Source organism: Dermochelys coriacea, chromosome 4 (assembly GCF_009764565.3).
Source record: "Dermochelys coriacea isolate rDerCor1 chromosome 4, rDerCor1.pri.v4, whole genome shotgun sequence".
Taxonomy (NCBI): Eukaryota; Metazoa; Chordata; order Testudines; family Dermochelyidae; genus Dermochelys; species Dermochelys coriacea.
Window position 1 is genome coordinate 81,305,413 of NC_050071.1, and position 21,378 is coordinate 81,326,790.

A 21,378-nucleotide genomic window follows, 5' to 3' on the forward strand; every position below is an offset into this window, starting at 1 on the left:
ATTTAGGGTGAGAGGGCTGCTGCGTGTCATAGACAGGATATGTGCTGTTTGTTCTTGTTCTGGAGGGGTTGTGAACTTTCTCCATGAGTGGGACGGGTTCAGTTGCTAAATTACTGTATCTTGTTGTGTATGTTAAGGAACAGTATTCCCCAGTACTCCGTTTCTGTAGTTGTCATACAGAAATGTGTGATCACGTACAGGAAGCTTTAATAAGGCTTTTTCATAGCATTACATTTCTTGTGTACGTTCTCACCAGAGCAGCATGGTGCTATCAAATTTAGTGTGCTTTGTTAAAATGTTCTTGAAGGTGAATTATAACAGAGCTTTCTGTTTTTTCTTGGAGCATATAATTAAAAATGCATTCACATGTGTAATTTGGAAGCATTTGGTGAGACTATAATCATCCTGTTCTTATCAAGATAACATGTTGATAACAATACACCTCTTGTACAAGGTGCAGGATTTAGGCATTCCAATACTTTTCTCTTGTGGGTCTTGTCAGTTCAAAGGTAACTTGGGTTACTTTTGTTCTTGCAGGTTAGAAATGCTAGAAGAGGCATCTGATGAAATTGTGGATGAAGAGGAGAATGGCGTTAAATTGGCAGAGGAAGGAGGATATACAGATAACTTGAGATTATGCACCGATACAGCAGAGACAGATGAAAACAAGGGTGGGGAAGAAAGTGACCATGCTGATGCCCCTGGCAATCAGTTAGCTGCTGTAGTGCCAACACTGGTGAATATTTTAGATTGTGCTTCCCTAAAGCATATTGCATGTTTGAAGACACCACCTAGTCTTATGAAATATTTATTTGCTTCTTGCCCGAGGAGTATGCCATAATATCATATCGGGTTTGAAAGCTTAAAGATTATCATGACATTTTATTATAGCAATTGTTTGTACAGTAAGTTTGAGAAAAATCAGATTGGTCATTTTTGAGTTAGGCAAGTGTGAACTTCCAACATTCATTCTAGTTGAAAATTTTGCATGCTTTTAACTAAAAAACTACCACCTTAAAACTCCAGTCTTTACTTGGTCTCTGAGTAAGGAAAAAATTCAAGTTGAAAGAAAATCTGTTTAGTAGCTTGAAGTTGATGAATGTGCAAGTTATTTTTTGCTTATGTATGTTATGATTCCATCTTTAGTTTTTTCTTATTTCTCTTAAGATTGTGCTTTCAAAAAAAAATTAAGATCTTTGAAGTTAGTGCAGGGAATTTAGACATAAATCTTCCATGTGAACTTGGAAAAGTTCAATGCCTGGTCTAGTGACTCATTGGGGATTGTAATTAGCTCTCAGTTAGAGCAGGCCAAATGGACTGAGGGTCTTTTGGGGACCAGGCTGGCAGGCACAGATCATGGCCCTGATTCAGCAAGCTGCTTAAGCACATGCCAAGGACAACTCACCTGCTTAAAGTTAGACACATGCTTAAGTAGTTTTCTGAATCATGGCCTAAAGCTGCGATCTAGGCCTTGTTAAGGAGACCTGCATTCAGCAGTGAGTCGGAGGACTAGCAGTGGGTGGCGGTGCAATGTCTGATTGCAATACTGATTGAAATGTGATCTACTAGTGTCAGATCCTCCTACAGTTGCTGTGCTGCTGCTTAAGATTTTCTCTGATCTGTATGGACAACTAGATAAGTGAAAACTTCAAAGAACAATCAACTTGAAAAAGGAGAAAAGATACTTGCTTCATAAATGCTTGCTTCAGTGAGCACAGTAAATAAAGTAGGACCTAATTAATATTGTATGAATTAGTTGAGTGGAAGCCCCAGTTCAGATTAGTGAGGTTGGCAGATTAGTAGTTGCCATGGGGTGGGCAAGGAAGAACAGCAGCAGTCAGTGATGGAGCCCTGTTTCAGGGTGTTTGCTGCGGGGAGGGAGTCGAGGGGCAATATGAAATGCTCAGTTAGTCCTTTAGGCATGTGGCATCACCATTCTCAGTCCTGCCCCCAGCACAGCATCAGAGCTTTGCTGTGCAGCTGTAAACTGCAATCCCAACTGTTTGTTCTGAGTACAGACTTGGAGGATTGTGGTTTACAGATTAGTGAGGCCCCTGCTGTAGAAATTTTAGATGGAAGTGTCAATCGTATTGGGCACAGGGAACACCTGGCAAGGTTTTTCTTACACTTTTTAACTGATTTTTTTTTTAATTGAATACTGCTGCACTTAGTTATGGGTAAGATTCTTTGCTTTCTGTGTTGAGTTTCATCTTAAATGGTCTTGGGAGGGTAATAAACAGTGTTCGCAAGGTATACCGTTGGCAGGGGAGTGTATGTGTCTATATGTATTTTTTATTTTAAATTCCTCTTGACAGGTTGATAAAGAGACTAATACTGAGGAAGCCATTAATGAGAATATGGCAGTCCGGCCCAAGGACAGAGCAAGCCTGAGCTCTAGACAGCGTCCCTTTGTCAGGAACAGCATGATCGTGCGGTCGCAAACCTTCTCTCCAGGAGAGCGGAACCAGTACATCTGTAGGGTAAGAGGAAAAGCACTCTCAATGAGATGCTATTAACTAAAGAGTCATTTAATTCCTTGGCAATGGCACATTAGTGGCAATGAATCGTGTACTGGGAAAACCCCCTTTTCACCTGCAAGAGTCTAAATTGTGCTTTTCCTGGATTTTCAAAAGAACATACTGATGCACAGTGGAACAGGCTTAAAGTGAAGTCATATATTCTCACAAAACACTTTTACTATGTATGAAAAAAGAAAAGGAGTACTTGTGGCACCTTAGAGACTAACAAATTTATTAGAGCATAAGCTTTCGTGAGCTACAGCTCACTTCATCGGATGCATTTGGTGGAAAAAACAGAGGAGAGATTTATATACACACACACACACACACACACACACACACACACACACACACACAGAGAGAGAACATGAAACAATGGGTTTATCATACACACTGTAAGGAGAGTGATCACTTAAGATAAGCCATCACCAGCAGCAGGGGGGGGAAGGAGGAAAACCTTTCATGGTGACAAGCAAGGTAGGCTAATTCCAGCAGTTAACAAGAATATCAGAGGAACAGTGGGGGGTGGGGTGGGAGGGAGAAATACCATGGGGAAATAGTTTTACTTTGTGTAATGACTCGTCCATTTCCAGTCTCTATTCAAGCCTAAGTTAATTGTATCCAGTTTGCAAATTAATTCCAATTCAGCAGTCTCTCGTTGGAGTCTGTTTTTGAAGCTTTTTTGTTGAAGGATAGCCACTCTTAGGTCTGTGATCGAGTGACCAGAGAGATTGAAGTGTTCTCCAACTGGTTTTTGAATGTTATAATTCTTGACGTCTGATTTGTGTCGATTCATTCTTTTACGTAGAGACTGTCCAGTTTGGTCAATGTACATGGCAGAGGGGCATTGCTGGCACATGATGGCATATATCACATTGGTAGATGCGCAGGTGAAGGAGCCTCTGATAGTGTGGCTGATGTGATTAGGCCCTATGATGGTATCCCCTGAATAGATATGTGGACAGAGTTGGCAACGGGCTTTGTTGCAAGGATAGGTTCCTGGGTTAGTGGTTCTGTTGTGTGGTGTGTGGTTGCTGGTGAGTATTTGCTTCAGATTGGGGGGCTGTCTGTAAGCAAGGACTGGTCTGTCTCCCAAGATCTGTGAGAGTGATGGGTCGTCCTTCAGGATAGGTTGTAGATCCTTGATGATGCGTTGGAGAGGTTTTAGTTGGGGGCTGAAGGTGATGGCTAGTGGCGTTCTGTTGTTTTCTTTGTTGGACCTGTCCTGTAGTAGGTGACTTCTGGGTACTCTTCTGGCTCTGTCAATCTGTTTCTTCACTTCAGCAGGTGGGTATTGTAGTTGTAGGAATGCATGATAGAGATCTTGTAGGTGTTTGTCTCTGTCTGAGGGGTTGGAGCAAATGCGGTTATATCGTAGAGCTTGGCTGTAGACAATGGATCGAGTGGTATGATTTGGATGAAAGCTAGAGGCATGTAGGTAGGAATAGCGGTCAGTAGGTTTCCGATATAGGGTGGTGTTTATGTGACCATCGCTTCTTAGCACCGTAGTGTCCAGGAAGTGGATCTCTTGTGTGGACTGGTCCAGGCTGAGGTTGATGGTGGGATGGAAATTGTTGAAATCATGGTGGAATTCCTCAAGAGCTTCTTTTCCATGGGTCCAGATGATGAAGATGTCATCAATGTAGCACAAGTAGAGTAGGGGCATTAGGGGACGAGAGCTGAGGAAGCGTTGTTCTAAGTCAGCCATAAAAATGTTGGCATACTGTGGGGCCATGCGAGTACCCATCGCAGTGCCGCTGATTTGAAGGTATACATTGTCACCAAATGTGAAATAGTTATGGGTCAGGACAAAGTCACAAAGTTCAGCCACCAGGTTAGCCGTGACAGTATCGGGGATACTGTTCCTGACTGCTTGTAGTCCATCTTTGTGTGGAATGTTGGTGTAGAGGGCTTCTACATCCATAGTGGCTAGGATGGTGTTTTTAGGAAGATCACCAATGGACTGTAGTTTCTGTCTCGAAGATAGCTGGGAGTGCTGGTAACCAAGGGCCTGAGGAGGGAGTCTACATAGCCAGACAATCCTGCTGTCAGGGTGCCAATGCCTGAGATGATGGGGCGTCCAGGATTTCCAGGTTTATGGATCTTGGGTAGCAGATAGAATACCCCAGGTCGGGGCTCCAGGGGTGTGTCTGTGCGGATTTGTTCTTGTGCTTTTAAGCAACCCTTTGCAGAGGGCTTGTATGTATGAAGTGTCTTGTGTTGGACCTCTGCAAAGGGGTGGGTTTCACTGTATAAACAGAACAGTAATTCACACATAGCAATGCACTGAAATAATCTGGCATCTTTGATCTGTTGAAAATGTGTTAGAATAAAGCTCACAATAAGCAAACACTGCATTAGCATTTTCTAATAACGTACAGTGTGAGGGCAACATAGCCTGGAAAAAGCTTTTTAAAGCTTACCATGATTTCAAATTGGATAGTTTGATTAACATCTACACGATGCCGTTCTGAAACCCTGCTGCAGCTGTGTCCCTGAACTCTGTCTTGGGCGTTAGTCTCAAATTTGGTTCTGACAATACAGTTTTAGTCTCCCTTTGAACAGTGGTAACAAGGACACTGCCTTAGTTTATCAGCAATAGGTATAAGTGTTTGATATTTAAACAATAAAATGATCTAAGAAGTGTTTTAAGATCTAAGAAGTGATCACAAGCTGAGTTGCACACATTTTCATTTAAAAACAAATTGAATGCTTTCTTTAAAAAATTTGATATTTGCTTTGATCCCAGTATGGTTTCAGTGGCAAGTATGTAATTTTTTTTCTCAGCATTTTAATTCCTTACCAATCCCACTGCTCAATTGGTCAGAAGTTTCCATTTTAAATAATGAAATTTTCAAAGTTGGTCCCAACTTTGTGGTGGTTTATCTGATTAAAAAATGAAAATAATTGGTATCAAAACACTTAGCAGTAAGCCATATTTATCCTGTCACAAGGTGAATCTCCTCTGAAATGACCTTTCACTTCCTCTTGCACTCACTAAGCATATTAGGTACCCATAGAATACTCTGCTCTACAAGCTTTCCAAAGTTTGGCTGAATCCAGGGCCCACTGTGTCTTGTTTAACCACTATGCATTGAGACCTCGTTTACACTGGTGAACCTTGCAGCCCTAATGCTTTTACTTGTGCAGCTCCTCCAGAGGAAGTAATGGTGGATGGTGTGATGTAGAGAGGGCCCTGATGGTTTAACTACTGTTTGTGTAAACTTGGGCATGGCAGTATAAACACCTTAACTTCCACCCATCCTACCAGCAGTGGAGCTGAACTGGTGGTAAATTATGGCTATGAAGTTTGCTGATATAGATTTAACCACAGTGAAACCAAGGTACCATGCAGCATCTCAAATTGTGACTGTGGCAGAGCCAGGACACAGAGATTACGACTTGCCAGAAGGTCATATAGGAAGGCACTATTGGAGCTGGTGGCAGAATCCAGACCTTCTGGGTCCCATTCCACTCCCTGAACCACAAGACCATTCTTCCTCCCCCATTGTGCAGCATGTCCTGGGCAGAAAACATTTGATGGATATGCACTTATACACTTCAAGGCCAGAAGGGACCATTGTGATCATCTTGTCTGATCTCCTGAATATTGCAGGCCACAGAACTTGACCCACCACTCCTGTAATAGACCACTGACTTCTTTCAGAGTTCCTGACGTCCTCAATTTGTGGTTTAAAGACTTCAAGTTACAGACAATTCACTCCAGCTAGCTACCTGCTGATGTCTGCTCCCCTATAGTAAAGCACCTCTTCTCACATGATGATTTGAAAGTGACTCTCATGAAGTATATATAGTCAGAGTTTGTAGGGGGAGGTTCTCAAAGATGCAAAGGACAGGTAGGGACCCAAATCCCATTTGTTCCTTTGAAAAGTGTTTAACGAAGATTTAGATGCTAATGTCTGATCGTTAGCATTGATGAGTTAGCAGCTGAGTTTGTATGGGAGAAGACTGATTTCTCTCTAGGGACATATACCCATGTCACAAGGTTCTTCTTTTTCACATAAATGCTGCATTAGAATGCTGTAGGGTTCTGACTTGTCAGTCACTGAAATTTCAGCAGCAAAATTCCTGTAGTCCATGTTAATTTTTTCAGCTGTTAAGAAAAGAGTACTAATAATCTTTCAGATAACTGTATTAGACTTTAAACCAGCTTTCTTTTAATTCAGCTACTATATACATTGGTATACTTAATAGATATTCAGTTTGAGAACAATCTGTCATGTCATGTACTTTTATAATATAACTAAGGCTATATCTACACTTTCGTCGGTAAAACTTTTGTCTGTTGGGTGTGAAAAAACACATACCCCTGACTGACGAAAAGCTCCGGTGCGGACAGCACTTTGTCGTGGGGAGACAGTCTCCCGCTGACAAAGCTACTGCCACTCGTTGGATGGTTTTATTTCCCCAGCAGGCGAGCTCTTGCCTGCCAGCATACAGCAGCTACACGGTGGACCTTACAGCGTCACAACTGTAGAAGCATAACTGTGCCACTTTGTAAGGTACTCAGTGTAGACATAGCCTAAGAAAAGAGCCACTGTTGTTGTTTTGTCTGTGGTACTGATTTCTGAGAAGTAGTAATGTTCTTGTAGGAGGATCTACACGTACATACATTCAATCCAGATAAGACTGAGATTGAGTTTGTTGCTTGTTGGCCAGGTGAATGTGTAGAGTAATTTGCTTTTCCCTTTGCAGCTCTGTTGATAGGGGTCTACCCTAGACAGGTGAATAGTATTCACAACCTTGGAAATAAGAGGACCGTAAAACAACCAATGCTTTGGCAGTATGCCCTGGTGCTAAGCTAATTAAACTTTTTAAACAATCCACAATGCATTTTCAGTAAAATATTGTAATTTTTTTTACTGAAATATTAAAATCCTATTTTAATTTAACCATAATTGATGACTGATGCAACAGTCAATTTCAAGCCATGAGTAATTGCGTCCATCACCTGTGGGTCGTCGTCATGCTGTGCCGGTAGTATGCTCTAGGAGGAAGAGAATGTGATTGACTAAGCCAGTGTTGGGCATAACTCCCCCAGGGGGGCATATAAGATTGATACATTAAGGTGAGTGGGCCTCTAACAGTACATGAGGTAACAGGGGATTCCCTTCCCCTGAAAGGGGGGCTTGACTTTCAAAAGTTTGGGAAATGGGGTCTCAGCTAAGAAGTTGACCTACTGGCTGAATCATCGTTTTGCTTTCAAGTAAAAATTGCTGAAATGTCTTGATGGGTGTGTGGGGATGCTTATATTCATGTTATAGAATCACTGATATTGTCTGGATTGGCAAGGTAAATTGAAGAACAAAAATAGCGTCAAATTACCTAATGTTATCCTTCACTACACCTAAATAGCCCAGGTTTCAGTATGTGGCTTCAGATTGCTTTCATGCAGTAAATGCCTCTGCGCTCTTTAAGATGCTAACCCTGGACATTTTATCTGACTGAGAGGTTTTATTGAACCGCAAGAATGACCCACCAGCACATCATCATCCTTCAGTTTTTCTAAATGTTTCTAACTTAAAAACTGAACAAGTCTTGTATTAAATATACTGCTGTTTTATATCAGAGTGTTTATATCCATATTTTGACAGCTGAATCGAAGTGACAGTGACAGCTCAACACTGGCCAAAAAGTCTCTCTTCGTGAGAAATGCCACAGAACGACGGAGCTTGAGAGTTAAAAGGGTACGTGCCGTCTCACATGAACAGTGATCCACATATTTACTACTTTTTTCTATTTCATTTTATACCATCAGCTTGATCTTAGGCATCTCAGCATCTCTTTTCAACATCCAGACTCCCTGGGATCCCAGATCCAAATCTTTACACAAGTGTGACTTGTCCCATCAGCTTCCCGAAGCAGATAAACAGAGTTCCATTAATTGTGTCTAGGTCCTTTGAATGAGACCTTTAACAAAATTCTCTCCCCTATGGATAGATAGTAATGATCCTATGGCATTTCTTGTGAGAGTAGAGGTTTGCCCTGGTACCCTGGGGCAGAATTGCACCTTCCTCACTATTAGGATGTGTGCCAGATAGTTGCCACGCTCACATTTAGAGTTAGTTATTTCAGAGATATGCTGTACAGTATATAAAAGTCATCGGGATCCTTCAATAATGCAACACGCTATTTAAATAAAAAATATGATGCATGTTTATATACTGTATACATAAAGAACATTCATACTAAACATAGTTTTGGTGAAAGGGTTGGGAAAATCCCATACTTTCAAGGGTTCAACCATACTTAAGTTTTTTTCAAATGAATTTACTCCAAGAACATTTGTGAATAATGAAGGGATTTGAAGGAGAAAAGGATATTATGACAATATATAAAATGAAATATACACTCTCACCTACGGGGCTGTGTCCATTTTTGGTTACTAGGCTTCAGAGATGCAACAAGCATTGAAAGGGTCTAAGGAAGGCTGACTGTACTTAGCAGGATGGCAGAGTTGATGTGGGAGAAGAGATTGCAAAGTCTGGGGGGGCTTTACTCTGACCATCATGTGTGAGAACTCAATTAAATTAAAGGAAGTAAATTTGAAGCACTGAAAGGGAAATGCTTGTTTACAAATTCTGGTCAATCTCTGGCATTCACTGAGGTCCCAAATCAGCAAGGTACTTCAGAAAATTAATAGTCATACTGAAATCAATGGGACTACTCACGCTTAAAATTAGATATATATTTAAGTGCCTTGCTGGATTGAGGCCTACTACAGGAGGTCATTGAATCAATGCTATGTCTGGAAAGTTATAAGTCCTGGATAATTTTATGACCATTAATGACACATGCAGAGCTAGGAAAGCTAAAGACTATTAAAACTCATACTTCATAATTGTGTTGCTGTGAGGGTCAGAAAGCAGTTTCTCTAAGGCTTTTGGTCTACACATAAATTATGTCAGCATAGCTACATCAGTCAAGGGAGTGAAAAAACCACACCCCAACCAACATAGTTATGCCAACAAAACCCCCACTGTAGATGCAGCTGTCTTCACGGGAGAGGGCTTCTGGCAACATAACTGATGTCATTCAGGGAGGTAGCATTCTGATGGACAGAAAAACTCCTGGAAGTGGAGACTTCATCTACATGAGGGGTCTATGCAGGCATAGCCATATGGCATCTGTAGTGTACGAACTACAGGAGTTTTTGTGAAACTACAGGAGCATCTTGTGAAGATTTAGGCACTGGCTGCTACCAGAAGCAGAGTTCCAGAGTAGATGGCCTATGGACTTTGACCTGATCTGGTATGGCAACTTGTGCTCAGAAAAAATAAATGTGAAAATTCTATACCTAACTGGCAACTCACCTCACCTTTGTATATTAAATGTACTCTTACTTTTTATTACATTATCGTTCCTGAACAATTCAGCCTACATGCCAGTCGATCATGCGAAGAGCTACGCAAGAGCCCCCTGTACGCACTTCTCTTGACTTGGAGCTGGACCTCCAGGCATCTCGGACACGACAGAATCGGCTGAACGATGAACTTCAGGCACTGCGCAATCTTAAACAGAAGCTTGAGGAGATGAAAGCCAGAGCAGAGACTGACCTTCCCCAGTGTGTGTTGGAGGATGAGCGATTCCAAAAGCTCTTGAAAGAAGCTGAAAAGCAGGTATAAAGAGTGAACAAAACTCTATCATTTTGTGATAAGCACTCATTTATTTCCAGGGCGGGCTGTGCTTAAAAACTTAATAGTTATAGTCTGGTTGTGAAGGAAGCACAAATGAAAAAATGTCCTGTAATGTGACTATAGATGGAATGGGTCCATAGCAGTATTAAACAAAGAAAATTAAAAAACCCTTACTATAGGTTCTTGGATAGATTTGGTTTAGATGTTTTTAGAAGATATTTATAGGGGTATCAAGTTTAGCTAGTCACAAAGCTGAATTATGTAGCATGAGTAAAAGAAATCTAAGGAAAAAAGTCTATTAAAGAATTAATCCAGACGCAAGTATTTATTTATTTATTTAAACCTAGAATTTGCTAAACACCAAAAGTAATGTTGTTCTAGAGTTGCACATCAGATTGAGTAGCCAATTAATTTGGAGGTAAAACACTCATTTTCATTTGGAGGCAGAGTTTGTGTTCTGAAACACTATATCCATTTAAAATCCATTTAAAGGTTTAATCTTAAATCCCAGTCCTACTCCCATTGAAGTCAATGTTTTTGTTTTGTTGGGGGGGGAAGGAGAGGGGTTTCTGTTCAGTGGTAGCTGGCTCAAACTCTTCACAGATGTACCTGCCTAGAAACCTCAACGAAGAGGGCATAGAGAGACAGAGGCCATGATTTGAGACTATAGGCTGTAATAATACCTGCGGAGAGGCTGTGCAGCAGCCTCACAGGACCCCCACTCCCATCCCATCTTAGTTTGTCCTTCAGAACACCCTTCTTCTGACTTCGGCCAGGGAGAGCTGAGTTTCACCCACCAAGAGGTAGGTGCATTTCAGAAAAGATTAAAAAATAAGAAAGTTTGTGTAAAATAGTCTACTGATTAGAGCAATGTAGGGGCACATATTGCCTGGATCAATTACTGGGTCTACCACAGACTCTCTGTATTCAAGGCACATATTCTCTGTCCATCAGGTCCTTGTTTTCCAAAATGGGTCTGTAATACTAGCACACAGTAGCGTGGAGGGCTCTGTGTTGGGAAAGTTTTTTGGAGATTCTTGGGTAAAATATGCTGACAGTGCAAAGTTGTTTGTTTTTATCCACTTGGGTTCTTTGTGTATGTTTAAGCTCCTTCTTGTTGTTTTGTAACTAGAAAAGTTTGATTTAAGAAAAAAAGATAAATTTGTTAAGCAATTAAGTATTATACCTTATTTCTACCTCCATACTTTAGACAAATATGAAGCTGTTACCTTATTAAAAACTAAGGGATTACCCCAGTCCATAGTTATCCCCATTACCATGTACATGCCTCTGAATTAGTTAGTACTGTAAAGGTTCCTGTCACGGGGCGCAGACTCACCGGCAGCATCTCCAGCTGGTCATCTCAGAGAATTAGCATTCCAGCCTCTGAAGTACCCTCTTCAGGCCGGTGTCTCACCTTGCTGCCGGCTCCCACGTCCCTCCCAGGACCCCAATGCCCATTTCACTGGATGCTGCCCCCTGGCAGTACCACAGTTCTGGGTCTCCCCCACCCACTATCCCTATCTTGCCTCAGTCGTAGGCTCCTGCCAGTCACCAGCTAGCCCCCGCACCCTGGGGCAGACTGCAGTATGAGCCACTCATCACAAGCAAGGTTGGGTTTGGATCTGCTGCCTCTGTCTAACCTTGGGCTGTGCCCTGAAACCCCAGTACCTGTTGGGCCTAATGCTAGGCCACAACCTGGGGCTTTCCTGACTGGAGCTCCTCAGGCCCTTCCCCAGCCCTGCTCCAATCTAGGTACTCTGCTTAGGTCCCTACAGCCAAGTCCCTCCCTCTCAGAAGCTAGAGAGAGAGTGCTCTTCTGCTCCTGGCTTTTATAAGGCCCTCTGAGTCTGTTTGGGGTGTGGCTCCCAGCTGCGGCTGCTCTGCCAATCAGCCCAGCTCTTCCCCTGCCCCAGCCCTCTCCCAGGGCTATCTTAAACCTCTCTGGGCCTGAGCGGGTATCCACCCTTCTACAGCTATCTACACTGAGAGCTTGTAGGATACCCTCCCACGGTTGGGTTGGGTGGTTGTGGTTGGTTGTTTTAGTACTGATGCAGTCCCCAACAGTGTTAGCAATGTTGAAAATGCTATTATAGACTGGCTGCTGGTGTCACTTTACCACTGTGTTGGCTAAACAGGCTAGTCTACTCAACATGGTCGTATTTCTTTACAAAGCCTGTGAGTCACATCATAGTTAGGACCAATACGGCTACAGCAAGTGTGGGAGAATTTTAGATAATCTTCCTGTGGAAAACAAAACCTGAAGGCATGGGGGATTTCCCAGTCACCAATGTAAACAAAAATTCAGTGTTCCCTTTCTGGCCTGCTACAACAGTCCCACCATAGCAACCTATTTGGAGCCAATGTGGAGACCTCCCCTGTGCATACAGGGTGTATAGCCCCCACTCCAACAGGGCTAGTGTGAGCATCCATAATGCAGAGAACCTTGTTTAGTTTCTCTGCAATGGGATGTATTTCTTCTGGTTTGAATAGGGTTAAGGAGATGGAAGAGATGAGAAAAAATAGAAACATTATCCAGCATTTCAAAATAAGTTTTAGGTGTCTTAATATTTTAATAAATCAAATGAGTTCCCCAAAACAAGTATCATCACATGCTCAGTATTTACATATCTAGAGTATAGTCCTCTAAAGTTCTGATCCATTGTACAGTTATGGGAAAGATTTCCGAATTTTATTTTTTAAAAAAAAAAAAGCCCATTCAGTTTCCCTGTTTGGTAAATTTAACCTCTCCATATGGAGATAATCTGTAATTATGAGGTTAATGCCACATAGACAAGTCTTTGGTTTTAGTACCCTTTTTATATTTTATTCTTGGAGAATTTATTTTTTAAAGTGCAATTGCAGAAATAAAGAAATATACCTTACCAACTGTATATTAGAACAAAACTGCCACCCCAGATGTTTCTTTTTAGGCAGTATAAAAACTGATGTATATGTTGAGCATGAATTAAAACCTCAGATCTTAAACATCCCCAGACTGAGTTAGTTCAGATTTATGTTTTGGGTACGTCTCATTTTTAAGAAGTTTTTAACTGGTATCCTGTGCGCTTTCATACTGCAATTTAATGTAGGAATTTAGAACAGGTGTTCAGAAATGAATTGCTGCATTGGATCAATATGAAACTTACTCACCCCAGGTATTTATCTGCTCAGAGCTTGCCAAACTGTACTCTGTAGAGCACTTTTTAATGGTGTGCAGAGAGTTGGGTGATACTGTTCACCTGGTTTTCAGCTGACAAAAATGAAGCAAGTGGGAAGGAGAAGTGGAAAGAACAGCAAAAGTTAGATATTTTTATTCTTTTTTTCCAAAAGATCTTAACACTTGTATTAAAGACAGTAAATATATTTTCCTTGTATTACTTTTCTGTTAAGCAAATGCTGTACTTGCCACAGGGATGTTGCTTGATGATTGTAAGGATGTTTTTAGGAACACCAGCCAGGCCCACAGGTTACCTTATGAACCTAGCAAAGCAGACAATCACTGCTTGCTGTAACAGACAAAACCACTGCTAACTCCAGTGTTGAGATCCAAGGAACAGGTTTATTTCAGCATAGGTACAAAGTGCCACACCCCAGAGATCAATTGAGGGTGACGGGCCAATGAACAGACTGTACGCACACCAGGCAAAGACTTAATGTCTCAGTACAGTCTTTTATACCCAAGATGATTCTGTACTTTTATCAATACCCCTCTCTTCTGATTCATTGCATAATAATAATTTTTATGAACAAATATAACATTCTGCATTGTGCCCTAAATTATATAACTTGTTTACTTGTAAAAAGAACAAGAGTACTTGTGGCACCTTAGAGACTAACACATGTATCTGTCAATTCAGTGTCTTTCTGGGTAGACCCAGGGTCTCTGGCCAGTTTGGTTTCTCTAGCCCTGTGAGAGTTTGGCAAAGAGCATTGACAGATAAATTTATTAGTCTCTAAGGTGCCACAGGTACTCCTGTTCTTTTTGCAAATGCAGACTAACACAGCTGCTACTCTGAAACCTTGTTTACTTGTATAACTTACGTATTTGTCTGGGACTTTGAGGATTTTCCTTATTTATTCTGATTATATTTGGCTGGGGGTCACTAACTTCATCCTTGTTGTGCACCCAAATATCAGGGACATTTCAAGAGTTGAATAAGAGAATACACAGTAAGCTAAATCTGAATTAGCCAAATGGCTTTGTTTTGCACTCCTTCCCAAAAAGGGTTATTTACTGGTAACCCTACAAACTAGCCAACTCATCAACTCAGCTGTAGCTCATGAAAGCTTATGCTCAAATAAATTTGTTAGTCTCTAAGGTGCCACAAGTACTCCTTTTCTTTTTGTGAATACAGACTAAGACGGCTGCTACTCTGAAACCTGTAAAAAGAAGAGGGCAGCATTATCTCCTGTAAATGTAAACAAACTTGTTTGTCTTTGCGATTGGCTGAACAAGAAGTAGGACTGAGTTGACTTGTAGGGTCTAACATTTTACAGTGTTTTGTTTTTGAGGGCAGTTATGTGACCAAAAAAATGTACATTTGTAAATTGCACTTTCATGACAAAGTGATTGCACTACAGTACTTGTATGAGGTGAATTGAAAAATACTATTTATTTTGTTTATCATTTTTACAGTGCAAATATTTGTAATAAATATACATTTTTATTTCAATTACAACACTGAATACAGTATATATGAAAATGTAAAAAAACATATTTAATAAATGTCAATTGGTATTCTATTGTTTAACAGTACAGTTAAAACTGATTAATCGCGATTAATTTTTTGGAGTTAATCACATGAGTTAACTGTGATTAATCGACAGCCCTACTATTTTCCTTAGCAATCCTAAAGCAAATGTTCATTTGTAAGTAATCAATCTAAAATAGTTAATATTAGAGGGGCTAAGCTCTAATGTCAAGCTTGTCTCTTTTTAAGAAACTGGTAAGAACAGCATTGTAGAGAAGTATAAATGGGCAGAAGTATTTTAAATATTAGGAAGGCACCTTTTCTTTCCTTTTTATAACTAAACACTTGGCCAGGCAGTGACTGGTACAGTAACTTCTCACTTAAAGTCGTCCCAGTTAACATTGTTTCGTGTTCTTACGTTGCTGATCAGTTGGGGAACGTGCTCGTTTAAGGTTGTGCAATGCTCCCATATAACGTTTGGCAGCCGCCTGCTTTGTCCACTGCTTGCAGGAAGAGCAGCCCCTTGGAACTAGCTGGTGGGGGCTTGGAACCAAGGTGGACCGGCAGCCCCCCATCAGCTCCCGCTTCCCTAAGTTCCCTGTGCAGCAGCCACCCAGCAGATTACCAGTTGCTGGCAGTTCAGCTGTCCCTCCCCCCATTGCCATGTGCTGTTCCTGCCCTCTGCCTTGGAGCTGCTCCTGGGAGCCTCCTGCTTGCTATGCAGGGGAGGGAGGAAGAGGGGGGCTAATGTCAGGGTGTCCCCCTCGCCCCACTCCTGCCCCCCTTTACCCCTTCATATAAAGCAGGGTGGGAACAGAACAGGGCTCAGAACAGAGAGAGCATGCTGGCTGCAGCTGCTGTCTCAACTTCCTGATTTTTTTTAAAGGCAATGGGGTCAGCATACTTAAAGGGGCAATGCACATCTCTCTCTCTCCCACACACAGGATGTGTGTCTGTCTCTGTCTGCCATGCTGTCTTCCCCTCCCTCCATTCATGCTGCCTTGTAGAGTGTGAGGCTACATTAACAACAATGTGTTAACCGTTGAAGGCTCAGCCGAATGCTAGTTCATCATTTAGCAGTAAGGCATTCCCTGGGAAATATCCCACCCTCTGACTTCACCGCCTCAACCAAGCTTCACAATCACCATTGCTGTGTACAGTATTAAATTGTTTGTTTAAAACTTACTCTGTGTGTGTGTGTGTGTGTGTGTGTGTGTGTGTGTGTGTGTGTGTGTGTGTGTGTGGAGTTTTTGGTCTGGTGAAAAAAATTTCCCTGGAACCTAACCCTCCCCCCCATTTACATTAAGCGAATCCAATTTCCCCATAAGAATTAAAATAATTTAGCTTAAAGTGGCATTTTTCAGGAACATAAGTACAACACACTGGCATGGCACTAGTCTGTTATAAACCCAGGAAATAACTTATCTCACTTCAGGCATCTAGCTAGTAGAGGTGCTGGTGCATTCTTTCCTTTTCCAAATTAACGCCCAGCTCCCTATTGAAGCGATGCACACCACTTCTACTTGAGTTCTCAGTAACTTTGTGCTATGTTCCATAAACTCGCGTGTATAAAGAGATTTTTGCCTGATGGGTTTAACTCCACATTCTTCCTCCTACAGCCTCTTTGAAATTGTCAATTGTTGGATGTTGTAATTTTCCCCCTCTACAGGCTGAACAATCAAAAGAGGAACAGAAACAGGGTTTAAGTGCTGAAAAATTGATGAGAAAAGCTTCCAAGGATGTGTGTCGGTTACGGGAACAGAGCCAGAAAGTGCCACTGCAAGTGCAGTCATTCAGGTACAGCATGTTCTGGTTGGTCTTCTGGCTCTTCTAAATCTGTAAAGTTAGTCAGTCTAAGCTGTCATTTTAAGAACATCCTTTTATTTAGAATTGGTCAATTTGCTGTAGTGTTGGAACATGAATTATCTGAGTGTAAGCTAATATGCCAGTGCAGTATTACTCAAAACGTACATCTTCTCTTAATCTAGGGCTCTGATGTGTAACAGTTTAGTGATTTCAGAGACTAAATAACAGAGTTGGGGGAGAAAGGGCAGAATTTCAAGTAATTGCAAGAATTTCAACTAGGAAATTAGGTCGATTTTATAGAAGTGGATTTTTAGAAATCGATTTTATACAGTCAATTGTGTATGTCCCCACTAAGCGCATTAAATCAGCAGAGTGCATCCTCAGTACCGTAGCTAGCATTGACTCATGGAGCAGTGCACGGTGGGAAGCTATCCCACAGTCTCCGCTGCCCATTGGAATTCTGGGTTAAGCTCCCAATGCCTGAAGGGACAAAAACATTGTCGCGGGTGGTTTTGGGTACATGTCGTCAGTCTCCCCTCCCTCCTCCGTGAAAGCAACTGCAGACAATCATTTCGCGCCTTTTTTCCTGGGTTACCTGTTCAGACACCATAGCACGGCAAGCACGGAGTGCGCTCAGCTCACCGCTGCTGTTGCGAGCATTGTAAACACCTCGCGCATTATATGCAGTATGGGCAGAACCTGCCTAAGAGACAGCAGCACGAGGACGATTGTGAGGAGGACATGGACACAGACGTTCCTGAAAGCACAGGATGTGGCAATTGGGACATCATGGCGGCAGTGGGGCTGGTTGATACAGTGGAACGTCGATTCTGAGCCAAGCAAACAAGCACAGACTGGTGAGACCACATAGTCTTGCAGGTATGGGATGATTCCCACTGGCTGCAAAACTTTCGCATGTGTAAGGCCACTTTCCTGGAACTTTGTGAGTTGCTTTCCCCCGCCCTGAACCACAAGAAAACCAAGAGGAGAGCTGCCCTGACAGTTGAGAAATGAGTGGCTATAGCCCTGTGGAAGCTTGCAACACCTGACTGCTACCAGTCAGTCGGGAATCAATTTGGAGTGGGCAAATCTACTGTGGGGACTGCTGAGATTCAAGTAGCCAATGCAATCACTGACATTCTGCTATCAAGGGTAGTCACTCTGGGAAATGTGCAGGTCATAGTGGATGGCTTGCAATGGGTTTCCCTAACTGTGGTGGGGCGATAGATGGAATGCATATCCCTATCTTGGCACCGGACCACCTTGCCAACCAGTACACAAACCACAAGGGGTACTTCTCAATGGTGCTGCAAGCACTGGTAGATCACAAGGGACGTTTCACCGACATCAGCATGGGATGGCCAGGAAAGGTGCATGACGCTCGCATCTTTGGGAATTCCGAGCTGTTTGAGCTTCTGCAAGAAGGGACTTACTTCCCAGACCATAAAATTACTGTTGGGGATGTTGAAATGACAATAGTTATCCTTGGAGACCCAACATACCCCTTGCTCCATGGCTCATGAAGCCATACACAGGCAGCCTGGACAGTAGTAAGGAGCAGTTCAACTATAGGCTGAGCAAGTGCAGAATGGTGGTACAGTGTGCCTTTGGACATTTAAAAGCTCGCTGGCGCTGTTTGCTGACTAGGTTAGACCTCAGTGCAACCAATATTCCTATTGTTGTTACTGCTTGATATGTGCTCCATAATATCTGTGAGAGTAAGGGGGAGATGTTTATGGTGGGGTGGGAAGTTGAGGCAAATTGCCTGGCTGCCAATTTTGAACAGCCAGACACCAGGGTGATTAGAAGAGCATAGGTAGGTGCACTGCACATCAGAGAGGCTTTGAAAACCAATTTCATGACTGGCCAGGCTACGGTGTGACAGTTGTATGTGTTTCTCAAACCCGCCGCCTTTCTTGATTTTAATTCCCTGTAACCAACCATCTTCGATCACAGCTGGCAAAGGAAATAGTCACTATTGTTTTGAAACCATGCATTCTTTCTGTATTAATTTTTTTAAAAAGGGCGATAACTGATAAGGTAGCCTGGGTGAGTTGGGGGAGAAGGGGAGGACAAGGGAACATTGCTTATTGTAGCCACACTAAAAATCAAAACTGTTTGAATGACAGTCTTCTGTTGCTTAAGCCATCCCCTGGAGTTGAGTGGCTGGGTGCCCGGAGCCGCCTCTCCCAACCTGCGCGCGTTCTTGGGCGTCTGAGTGAGGAGGATATGGAACTTGGGGAGGAGGGCTGGCGGTTTTACAGTGGATGCAGCAGCAGTTTGTGCTCTTGTTGGCTTTCCTGCAGCTCCACCAGACACCTGAGCATGTCCATTTGCTCCCCCACTAGGCTGAGCATTGCATCCTGCCTCTTCTCATCGCACTCACTCAATGCTTTCCTGGACTCTGTCACTGATTGCATCCATGCATTCAGCTGTGTCCAATCGGTGCGGGAGGACTGCATGAGCTCAGAAAAGTGCATTTTTTCTGCGTTCTAATCGGTGATAATCTCAGGGACGGAGATGATAAGGGGAGCATAGAAAAACTTGCACCTGCGGGGGCATAAAAATGGAGAGTAAAATTTAAGATGATACATTTCTGAGAACAAAAGGGAGACTTTTTCACAGTGACTCAAGCAATTCACAGCAGACAGCACATGTGCTTTAGGTACAAGGTTGCATTTTGCCTTTTATATTGAGCGCCTGCTGGTATGGTGACACATCACATGTGGCTGGTCAACAGAATTTGGTTTCCAGGCAGCCATGGTAAGCCAAAGGGTGAGCGGGTTTGGCTTCTTATGCCTTCATAACATGTGGGAATGTTTTCAAACTGCAGCGCCCTCCTTTCCCATAGCAAGCAATGCCAGTTGGGTTTCCCATTTAAAAGGAGGAGTTGTGGTTTTCGGGTGGATGTGCAGCACACATCTCCCTCCACATGGCTGTTTGGGATGATCACTTCACCCCTCCCCCCGCCATGTGGCTATGGGATGATCCCTTTTAGCCGAGCACAAACAGCCCAGCATGAACGGGGTCCTTTTACTGTTCCCTTACAAAAATTCCCCTATTTCAACCAGGTGACCCTGAATGATATCACTCTCTCCTGAGGCTAACACAGAGAGATAAAGACCGAATGTTGCTTGAATGCGACCAAATCCCAGGACCATTCGCTGCCATACTTTGTGCTGCAATGATTCCAGACTACTTGCTACTGGCTTGGCGTAGTAAAATATCCTACCGTGGAGGATGAAATAAGGCAGCCCTCTCCAGAAACCATCTGCAAAGGCTTTCAGAGTACCTCCAGGAGAGCTTCATGGAGATGTCCCTGGAGGATTCCTGCTCCATCCCCAGACACATTAACAGACTTTTCCAGGAGCTGTACTGACTGCGAATGCACCCCAAGTCTTCAGGGCAAATCAAACATTAAACACTGTTGCTTTTAAACTCTGTACTGTAGTTATAAATGTGCACTCACCAAAGGTGCTTTCTCCGCCTTCAGGGTCGGGGATCCCACCTTGGGAGGGTATTGGCTCCAGCGTGATGAAAAGGTCTTGGCTGCCGGGGAGAACAGATTCACCACTTTCCTGCTGGGCATTCTCCTCCTCCTCCACAAAATCCTTCTCCATGTTGCGTGAGACTCCCCCCTTGCAGGTGTCCACGGACAGTGGTGGGGTAGTGGTAGGGTCCCCCCCTAGAATGCCATGTAGCTGATCACAGAAGCGGCATGTATGGGGCTCTGACCCAGAACAACCATTTGCCTCCTTTGTCTTTTGGTAGGCTTGCCTGAGCTCCTTGACTTTCACGCGGCACTGCTGTGGGTCCCTGTTCTAGCCTCTGTCTATCATGCCCTGTGTGATCTTGGCATATATATTAGCATTTCTTCTTTTTGATCGGAGTTCTGCATAGATTCTTCTTTCCATACAGGAATCGGATCCAGTGTCTCCCGTTTGCTCCATGCTGGAACTCATTTGCGATTCTGGGGAGACTGCTTGGTCACCTGTCCTGCTGAGCTTGCCACGCTGACTAAATGGGAAATGAAATTCAAAAGTTCCCAGGGCTTTTCTTGTGTACCTGGCTAGTGCATCAGAGTTGAAAGTACTGTCAAAAGCGGTCACATTGGAGCACTCTGGGATAGCTCCCGGAGGCCAATAACGTAGATTTGCGTCCGTACTACCCCAAATTCGACCCAGCAAGGTCAATTTTAGTGCTGGGGGGAGTACAGAAGTCGATTTTAAGAGCCCTTTAGGTCAACGGAATGGGATTTTTTGTGTAGACATATTCATTATAAAATCGACCTAACCCTGGAGTGTAGACCAGGGCTAACTGAGATTCTTTGGCATAATTTTAGTAAATCTGATGCCAATCAATCTAGAACACATACTAATGAGTTAAGCTAATGTTAAGGCAATATCTATTTGATCAAGAAATCCTCATAACTGGCACCATAACTGGATGGCTGGCGGGGAGGCTTTGGCCTGCTCCAGTCCCTTTTGACAGCCACAAGGGAGAAACAAAGCAGGTAGAGATTATTTATGGGTTTTGTTCAGCATAAAGCATAAATGAAATCTTATAAATTTCATTTCTGTTGGTTTTGCCTGTCATTAAGTCTTAAGAGGCTGTGGTTCTAGCCTCAGGCTCATGCTGTTAAATGCAAGATTGGTGGTGAATAGCGTCACCTGTGGTGACTTAAGGATGAAGTGCCCGATC

General features: G+C 42.9%; 1 protein-coding gene across 1 annotated transcript in view; it reads left to right on the top strand.

The window, feature by feature from the left end:
* Positions 1 to 21,378, top strand: part of WWC2 (WW and C2 domain containing 2) — a 174,171-nt gene that overhangs the window by 148,061 nt on the left and 4,732 nt on the right. The window contains 5 exon segments of the mRNA XM_038400627.2: positions 538 to 736; positions 2,316 to 2,480; positions 8,135 to 8,227; positions 9,917 to 10,159; positions 16,541 to 16,668. Coding sequence (XP_038256555.1) covers positions 538 to 736; positions 2,316 to 2,480; positions 8,135 to 8,227; positions 9,917 to 10,159; positions 16,541 to 16,668 — 828 coding nt within the window.